We start from the raw sequence: 10000 nt of genomic DNA, 5'->3' as shown, positions 1-10000 counted from the left end.
TAATACTTGTATCATTTTCAAATGTCTTCTTTACAACCACTTCTTCCCAAGGGATCTTTGGTGTGATGACATTTTTGTATGTGTGTGTTTTCTTTTTTTTCTTTCTTTCTTTTTAATTAAAAAAAATCATTATCTAATGATTGATGTGATTGATTCAGGGGCTAAACTGTCGTTGCTGACTCAAGCATAACTCATCCATTGAGTGATTGACTTATGCCCTATCTACTTTATCCTATTTTACTTATTATTATTATTATTATTATTATTAATGTCTTTATTTTATTACAATGGCACATAGTGTGAATTTGTTGTTGTTGTTTTTGTTGTTGCATATTTGTCTACATATAATTTTTTTTTTTAAAATGTTGATTAACTCTCTCCATACGAACGGCGAAAGGGACGACGTTAACAGCGTTTCACCCCAATTACCATCATCAAAATAGTGCAAGCGGAAGGCTCTTATACTGAAGAGGTGAATGTCGACAAAGAATACCACAATTCTGACGACGGAAGCTAAAGGCTGGGTCATTCAGACACCCACTGGACATCCGAGGGGTCTGTGTAGAGGAGAAGAGAGGACTGGCCGTACTGAGTGAGTTAAAAAAAGAAAAAGAAGAAAAACTCAGAGACAAAGGGGGGGGGGGGGGGGGGGGGGGGGGGGGGGGGGGGAAAGAAACTCACTCACCAACTCTTGCGGCTCAAACGGTGACGAATTGGACGAACTTTGTGTACGTAACACCACCACAACAAAATCTCTCCGAATTAAAAGCTCTGGAAAACTATCCTTTCAACCAAAATCACAACACGATGCAACACTTCCTATCTTTTTACACGTGATTTTTCTCTTCTTTTTTTTTTTTTAAACAGTTTTTTCCCCCTCGAACAGAACAAAAGAATCCAAGACTGAGTAACTGCGTAGAAGATTTTTATGAAAAAAAAAGAGGAAAAAAAAAAAAAAAAAAAAGGTTGTGGATAACAGCTAGTTTCACACCAACAGAAGAATGAAAACCAAACTAACTGCACAGCACAAAGAAAAAAAAAGAAAAAAGAAAAGAAAAAAGAAATCTGCACACAACAAAATTCTTCGCCAGTGGTTGTCGTATGTGTGTGTGTGTGTGTGCGCGCGCGTGTGTGTGTGTGTGAAAGAGAAGTAAAAACGAACTGATCGGAGTCTCCTAGAGAGAGAGAGAGGTGTGCTATGCAAGCTGGTGGTACTGGTAAGCTGGCAAACTGGAGAGATCTCGCAGGATCTTTTAGGGAGGAGCGAAGTCCTTCAACTGCCTACTACTTGCTACTATACCACTCACCACCACACGGGTTATAAAAGTGGGGGGGGGGAAGGGAAAAAAAAAAAAGGAAAAAAAGAAGGGAAAGGAAAAAAAAAAAACCCAAAACAAAAAACAAGGGGAAAAAAAAACCCCCAAAAAAAACCCATACACGACAAACCCATCACCACCCCCACAACCCCAAAAACCCCAAAAAAAGACTCCCAAAAAAAAAAAAAAAAAACCCAAACTTTTTTAAAAAAAAAAAAAAAACCACTCCCCAACCCCCCCCCCCCCCCCAAACCAATCCCCCCCCAAACCCCAAAAACACCCAAAACCCCAAAAACCAAACTCATCCCACACCACAACACCCCCATCCCCCCCCCAAACAAAAATCCCCCCCCCTTTTTTAAAATCCAACAACAAAACCAAACAAAAACTAAAAAAAAAAAAAAAAAAAAAAATAAAAACCACTACACCCGAAAAAAACCAAAACCCACCACACAAAAAAAAAAAAAAAAAAAACCCACCAAAAACCCCCCAGAAAAAAAAAGCCCCCCCCCCTTTTAAAAAAAAACAATCCCCCAAACCCCTAAAAAATACCCCCCCCCCAAAACCCCAAATAAAACCCCAAAAACCCCCAAAAACAAACCCAATCCCAACCACACCCCACCCCCCAAACAAAATAAAACCTAAACAGTTTTTAAAAAACCCCACCCACTTCCCCCCAAAACCCCCAACCAACACCACCCCCCTCCCCCACCCCCCTCCCCCCCTCCCACCCCCCCCCCCCCCCCCCAACCACCACCCCACCCATCCCCCCAACCAAAACCCAACAATTTCCCAAACCCAAAAAACCCCCTAACCACCCCCCAAACCCCAAAACCCCAACTCCCCCCCAAAAACCCAAAAACCCCCCAATAAAAACCACCACACACCCCCAAAAACACCCCCCCCAACAACACAACAAACCCCCCACACAAACACAAAAACCCAACCACTCCCCAAAACCCACACACACACACAAATCAAAAAAAAAAAAAAAAAACAAAAAACCAAAAAACAAAACCAAAAAACCCCAAAACAAACAACACACCACACATTTAACCACCACTAAACCAAAACCCCTCCCCACCCACCACCCCACCCCCACACAAACACACCACAAAAAAGAACCCCCCTTTCCACCACAACAAAACAACAAAAACTTCAAACCCATTCCACCAGGAATTTTTATCCCCAACCCGTACAGAGGCGGTAACTTAAAAAGGGGGGGGGGGGGGGGGGGGGGGGGGGAAGAGGATGGGGAAAAAAAAAAAAGTAGGTGGGGGGGGGGGGGGGGGGAAACCCCAGTGGGCCACGTGGCGGGTTCCCCCCCGGTTCCCCTGGGTTTTTGTCCCCCTTTCCTTCCCAACCCAAAAAAAAAAACTATTTTTTTTTTTTCAATTTACGGGGTGGGTGGGGGGGGTGGGGGGGGGTGGGGGTGTGGGTTTTGGGTTTTTTTGTTCCTTTTTTTTTTTTATCTGTTATAAATCAATGTGCAGTATAGTAGGCTATGTTTATAATTTTTCAAATAAGTTTCTTAATTCTTTCTTTTTTTACATTAAAAATACTAGTTATTACCTGCAGTTTTTTTTTTGGAATTAAACAGTTTGTTTTTTTTTTACTGTTTTTTTTGTAATTAAAACATTTTCACGTTATTTCTTTTGTAAATTTAACACCTTTGTTCTTTGGAATTTTTTAAAGTTCTATCTTTTTACTTTTCACCCCTGTTCTTTTGACAAAACCCGTTCATTTTTGACATTAAAAACCGTTTATTTTTTTACAAGACCACCGTTTTTTTTTGACATGAACAGTTCTGTTTTTTTGGACATTAAAAAATTTAAAGTTTGGGTTTTTTTTCTTTAAAACCGTTCTGTTCTTTTGTACATTAACACCGTTCTATTCTTTTGTACATAACACCGTTCTGTTCTTTTGTAATTAAACCGTTCTTTTTTTTGTAAAAACACCGTTCTTCTTTTGTAATTTTTCCGTTCTTTTCTTTTTTACATTAAAACCGTTCTATCTTTTTTACTAAACCCTTTTTCTTTTGTACATTAACACCGTTCTATTCTTTTGTACATTAACACCGTTCTATTCTTTTGTACATTAACACCGTCTTTCTTTGTACATTAAACCTTTTATTCTTTGTTTCCCCTTTTTTAACCCCCCCCCCCCCCCCCCAACCCCCCCCCCAACCCCCCCTCCTTCCCCTTTCCCCCCCTCCCCCCCCCCCCCCCCCCCCCAAAACCCTTTGAGCCCCCCCCCCCCCCCCCCCAACCCCAACCCCCTTCCCCCCCCCCCCCCCCCCCCCCCCCCCCCCCCCCCCCCCCCCCCCCCCCCCCCCCCCCCCCCCAAATACCCCCCACCAGCTCAGACGGGGAGCGCGACATCCCTCAAAAGTTTGTATTAAAAATTTAATTTTTTCCCCCAAGACCCCCCTTTTTCCAATTTCTTCCCGTCGGGGCGTCCATTCCCAAAACCCCCGGGAGGGGGTCATTTGAATTAAAGTCGTTTTTGGTTTATGGGGAAAAAATTTTTTTTCCCCAAGGGGTCCCGCCCCCGGGTTTTTGTCATTATTTTTTATATTTTATGGGGCCGTGGTCCATGCCACGGTGATCCGCGATGGCGCAGCGGGAATCCCACAGTGTTAAAAAAAAGAACGAGAGACATACTATACGTGGTAGAATCATATGACTTATAAAAGTCTCTGTCAGGTCTTTCAGGTTTTTCTCTCTCACTCCCTATGTGCACACGTGTGTGTGTGTGGTGTGTGTGTGTGTGTGTGTGTGTGTGTGTGAGAGAGAGAGAGAGAGAGTGCGCACGCACGTTGGTGCATGTGTGTGTGTGTGTGTGTGTGTGTGTGTGTGTGTGTGTGCGCGCGCGCGCGCGCATGAACGCAAGTGTTTGCTTGCATAAATGTGTGTTTAAGTATAACTGTGCGACGACGTATATGCCTATAATTGTGCGCGTGCACGCGCGTGCGTGCGTGTATGTATTTTAGTGCGCTCGGGCACATGTATGTTTGTATGTGCGCGCCATGTGTACGTTCTATGCGTGTGTGTGAATGTGCGTGCGTGCGTGTGTGTGTGTGTGAGTGTGGGTGCGTGCGTGCGTACGTGTGTGTGTGTGCGCGCGCGCGTGTGTGTGTGTGTGTACGCGTGCGCGCGTGCGCGTGTATGTGTGTGTGTACCAGGTCCCCCCACCCCCACCACCTCCCATCCAGCCCTCCTCTCTCTCTCTCTCTCTCTCTGTCCAACTGTTGTGATTCGTATGAAGCAAGCAAGCAAGCGTGTCACCATTTTTTTTTTGCAGTGAAGGAGGTTTTGCACCGTGCCTGAATAAATTCATTCATTCGTGTCTTGTGTATCGCATGTTAAGTAAAGCTTACATTTTGAAACTCGTTTCTTCTATCCAGTCTGTCTGCCTGCCTCGCCTCTATAAATAATCTCTCTCTCTATATATATAGACCTTGTCTGTCTGTCTGGCTGTCTGTCTGCTTCTGCGAGTAATCTGCGTTTCTCTTGTCCGGTCTGTCTGTCTGTCTGTCTGTTTGTGTCTGTCTGTCTCTATAAATAAACCGTGTCTCTCGTTCCTGCCTGTCTGTCTGTCTGTCTGTCTGGCCTCTTTTAACAATCTGCTCCATGTAACAGCACTACGCAACTTGGGTTTTCCTCGAGTTCGCGTGCACTCTTCTGTGTGGCTCTGCCCCCCCTCCCCCCCACCCCCAAGCCCCCCCCCTGCCCCCTCCCCCTCCAAAATATCCCTCCCACCCCCTCACCATTTTCCCACTTCCCTCCCCAAACCCCTTCTCTTTCACTCGGCAACTTACCTCCAAAAATATAAGTACAACTGTTTTACCTTTTCTACATGAGGCCACAACCGCTCCCCCCCCCCACCCCACCCCCCAAAAAACCCCCCACACTTTTCCTTTCACCTCTACACTCCCTCCACATACTAACACACTATCACCATTGTTCAGTGATACATACTTTCGGTTTTTTTTGGGGGGTGTGAGGTGTGGGGGGTGGGGGTAGGGGGGGTGGAAGGAAGAAGGGATGGTGAGGGGTGGGGGTGTGGGGGTGTGGGGGGCGCTTGGTATGTACGGAACAGACTCGCTCTCTCGTTGTTGGAAAACAAGAAGCTGCCTTCCTTGAAACTTTGTGTGTGGGGGGAGAGGGGGGGCTTGGGGGGATGGTTGGTGTGTGTGTGTGTGTGGGTTTGGTTGTGTGTGCGTGCGTGCGTGCGTGCGTGTGTGTGTGTTGTATGTGTGTGTGTGGTTGAGCGTGCGTGAGTGTGTCTGCTATCGATGCTGTTGCAGCTGCTGTTGCTTTTATTATTGTTGCTGGCTGCAGCCTGCTGTTTGTTTAGCTGTGGTTTTGTTTTTGGTGGTTTATTTCTTTCGTTGCTGTTGTCGTCGTCGCTGCAGATCTGGTCTTTTACTTTTTCTGGGGATCTGGAGTTCGCGATTGATCTAATAATCAATCAATCACACGAATATCTATATAGATCTATCTCTGCCGATTGATCTAATAATCAATCAATCACACGAATATCTATATAGATCTATCTCTGCCGATTGATCTAATAATCAATCAATCACACGAATATCTATATAGATCTATCTCTGCCATTCGCCACGAAACCTTTCTTTGTGTGTGTGTGTGTGTGGTGTGTGTGAGTGTGTGTGTGTGTGTGTGTGTGTGTGTGTGTGTGTGTGTGTGCAAAATTCTCGCCCCCCCCCCCCCCCTCCTCCCCATGATGGCCTTGAGGTAACGCTGTCCGCCTAGGAAGGGAGAAAATCTGAGCGCGCTGGTTCGAATCACGGCTCGGCCGCCGATATTTTCTCCCCCCCCCCCTCCACTAGACCTTGAGTGGTAGTCTGGACACTAGTCATTCGGATGAGACGATAAACCGAGGTCCCGTGTGCAGCATGCACTTAGCGCACGTAAAAGAACCCATGGCAACAAGAGGGTTGTTCCTGGCAAAATTCTGTAGAAAAATCCACTTCGATAGGGAAAACATGTGAAACTGCACGCAGGAAAAAAAAAAAAAAAAAAAAAGGGTGGCGCTGTATTATAGCGACGCGCTCTCCCTGGGGAGAGCAGCCCGAATTTCACACAGAGAAATCTGTTGTGATAAAAAAGAAATACAAAATACAAATACAAGTACAACCACGCCTCAATCCAAAGGGGGGAACCACCAGCCACGTGCTGCTTTCTTTTGCTTAGCTCTGAGCTGGTCTGTTTGCACAACTGTGTTTGTTTTTGCTTTTGGCAAGCTTCTGGGGTCTGCTCAGTATGTACAGATTATATGTGTACAGCACTGCATAGCTGGCATGCACCAGTTAACTGCAAGGGTCAGGTCACAGTCTAGAAAACTGTGATGTGCGTGCGTGCGTGCGTGGGTGCGTGTGTGTGTGTGCGTGTGTTGTGAAAGAGAGAGAGAGAAAGAGAGAGATTCTTACACCAATCTCAGTTAAGGGAACCAGTAGAAACTAATTACTTTTCTTTTTCTTTTTTATAATTTATTTCTTTATTTATTACTATTATTATTACTTTTTTAATATTACAATTATTATTTATTTATTTATGTACGCTTATAGTTGACTTCATCACGTTTTTGCGCCTTATACATATTATTAGTAGTGGTAGTAATTTTTTTTTCATGTATTTATCTATTATTTATTCACCCTTTTCTTTTCTTTTTTTATTCAAGGCCTGACTAAGCGCGTTGGGTTACGCTGCTGGTCAGGCATCTGCTTGGCAGATGTGGTGTACGGCGTATATGGATTTGTCCGAACGCGGTGACGCCTCCTTGAGCTACTGAAACTGAAACTGAAAACTTTAAACACACGTCCCATACAGTCCTTACTAACATTTAGAAAGAAAAAGTGGACAACATTGAAGGAATTTTTAAAAATTATTATCATACTCTCTCTCTCTCTCTCCCTCCCTGTATGTCTTCCCTTTAACCCTTCTCGCAGCCACCCCCCCCCCCCCTCCCTCCCTCAGAACTGTTGTCTTTCTAAACAAAAGAACCGTTGCGCTATTCAGTCTTCAATTCTACCCCCCAAATCTCGCCCCTCTCTCTCTCTCTCTCTTTCTTTCTCTCTCTCTTTCTCTCCCTTTCTCTCTCTCTCTCTCTCTCTCCCTCCCTCCCTCCCCTGAATGTCTTCCCTTTTACCCTTCTCGCAGCCCCCCCCCCTCCCTCCCTCAGAACTGTTGTCTTTCTAAACAAAAGAACCGTTGCGTTAGTCAGTCTTCAATTCTACCCCCCAAATCTCGCCCCCCCCCTCTCTCTCTCTTTCTCCCTTCCCTCCCTCCCTCCCCTGTATGTCTTCCCTTTCACCCTTCTCGCAGCCCCCCCCCCTCCCTCCCTCAGAACTGTTGTCTTTCTAAACAAAAGAACCGTTGCTCTATTCAGTCTTCAATTCTACCCCCCAAATCTCGCCTCTCTCTCTCTCTCCATTTCTCTCTCTTTCTCTCTCTCTTTCTTTCTCTCTCTCTCTATCTTTCTCTCTCTCTATCTTTCTCTCTCTCTCTCTTTCTTTCTCTCTCTCTCTCTCTCTTTCTATCTCTCTCTCTTTCTTTCTCTCTCTCTCTCTCTCCCTCTCTCTCTCTCTCCATTCCCTCCCTTTCTCCCATCCTCTTTGTTTCTCATCACAGACAGTGACTACACAGTTCTGAGTCATCCAAGTCAGGAGATAGTAAAACTGAGAAAAAAAAAGAATACCCCCCCCCCCCACCCCCACCCCCCTTGAAAAAACGAAAACTGGAGCAAAACACCCCCATCCCCCCCTTCTACCCGCAGCCCCCCTCCCCCCCAAACCCCCCCTCCCCCCCAAAAAAAAAGAATTCCCAACGAGCTGTCGTAATATATATAAGTGGAAAGCTGGCATGGGAAGAAGTCAAGAGGCCATGAAGTAAAGCAGACAAGATACTAAGAGATAGATGGGAAAATAGATCTGTTAACAAAGATAGAGAGGGAAACGTGGCGATAGAAAGGAAAACCGGCAGGCAGAGAGAGAAAAAAAAAAGGAAAAAAAAAGAAGAAAAAAAGGGGGGGAATACATCAGTGCAAAGATAAGAGATGAAATAGCGATAGAGGGGGGGGGGGGGGGGGGGGGGGAACCGACAGACAGAGATAGAGGGGGAATAGATTTAGAGAGATAGAGAGGAAACAGACAGCGAATAGAGGGGAAATCAGGCACTGACACACACTCTCAGCCACTTTTAATCTTTCACTCACACAACAGAATGGTGGGATGGGGGGGATGGGGGGGATGGGGAGGGAGGTGGGGGCAGGAGGGAGGGGTGGGGGGGGGGGGAGAGAGTGAGACCTCTTACCATTTTCACTCTGAAAATCGCTGCAATCATCAGTTACATCATGCACCCACCATTGTACAATCTTCCGTCAGTGTAATTTTACAGAACACAGTCTATAGAATCAGATACCTGTCGTGTCACACAGCAAGGCACTAGCTGGATGGATGGTGTGTGTGGGTTACGATTCGTGGTTGGCAGAACGAAGGGTAGACATAACAGTCATGTGAATATCTGACTGTCCCCTGTCTACGAAGGAGGGGGTGGGGGTTGGGGGTTGTGGGGGGGCGGGGGGGGGGGGATCCTCACACACACACGCATACTACATGCATGCACGTGCAAACACACACACACACATACACACACACACTCTCTCTCTCTCTCACGTGGAAAAATGTTAGAGCGTGTGCGTATACATGTGTTTGAATATCAGAGCAATGCATGCATACATTTCCATGAGAGAGCAAGAGCGAGCGAGTGAGTGTGTGTGTGTGAGAGAGAGAGACAGAGAGACAGACAGACAGACAGACAGAGACACAGAGAGAGACAGACAAAGACAAAGACAGAAAGACTGAGAGACAGAGCTAGAGAGACACCATCAACATCACACACACACACACTTTCAACACCACCCCACCCCATGCAAAACAAAACAAAAAATTATCCAACCCACCTCTGTTCCTCTGATGCTCGGCAAATCCCGAATCCATACTGACAGCACACGCCCAGAACCTTACAGCGGCCTTCTTCCTCCACACGAATTGTTAACAACAACCAGCAAAAAAAAAAAAATCCCAACACCAACCAACCTTATATCTTATTAAAACCCTAGCCAAAATCACTACACAACCTCCACACCAAATCCACTCCGACTAAAAAAACAACAACAACAACAAATAAACAAAACAAACAAGCAAAAAAAAAACAACAAACTTGTTCACCACTGCGGCCAACTCAAAACCAACACCGTATCACGTACAGCTTCCAAACCACCCCACGGAAACAAACTGCACAACCAACCAACCAGCCAACCGAACATTCTCAAACACACTGATCAACAGAATAAAACTGCGCCGTACATTTACATACTACAAGTAACTTCACCCCTCCCTTTTTTTTTTTTTTTTTAAATTCTATTTTTTTTTTTTATTTACCTTTTTTTTTTTTTTTTTTTTTTTAAACACCCTCGTCTAAAGTCCGAAAGAGAAAAGAAAAAAACAACAACAAAAAACCACCCCAACTCTCAACGTTCTGGGATGTAGAGGCAACGAGTAACCAACTAACACATGTGGCTGCGGCGTCTATCTCTCTTTCTCTCTCTCTCTCCTTCCCCCGCCCCCCCCCCCCCCCCCCCCCCCCACACACACACCC

At 45.6% G+C, this 10000-nt stretch overlaps 1 protein-coding gene across 3 annotated transcripts in view; it reads right to left on the bottom strand.

Moving 5' to 3' along the window:
- The window catches only part of LOC143288363 (paxillin-like), a 102126-nt gene that overhangs the window by 78777 nt on the left and 13349 nt on the right, over positions 1-10000 (bottom strand). Inside the window, exon 1 of one of the 3 annotated variants that reach the window (XM_076596758.1) lies at positions 9303-9751. The exons of the other annotated variants lie outside the window; for them this stretch is intronic. Coding sequence (XP_076452873.1) covers positions 9303-9339 — 37 coding nt within the window. The 5' untranslated portion in view covers positions 9340-9751. Of the gene's footprint in view, positions 1-9302; positions 9752-10000 lie in introns of those variants that run through there. 3 annotated transcript variants of the gene reach the window in all.

The sequence above is a fragment of the Babylonia areolata genome, chromosome 12 (genome assembly GCF_041734735.1).
Source record: "Babylonia areolata isolate BAREFJ2019XMU chromosome 12, ASM4173473v1, whole genome shotgun sequence".
Lineage (NCBI taxonomy): Eukaryota > Metazoa > Mollusca > Gastropoda > Neogastropoda > Buccinidae > Babylonia > Babylonia areolata.
This window is presented reverse-complemented; position numbering and strand designations above follow the sequence as displayed.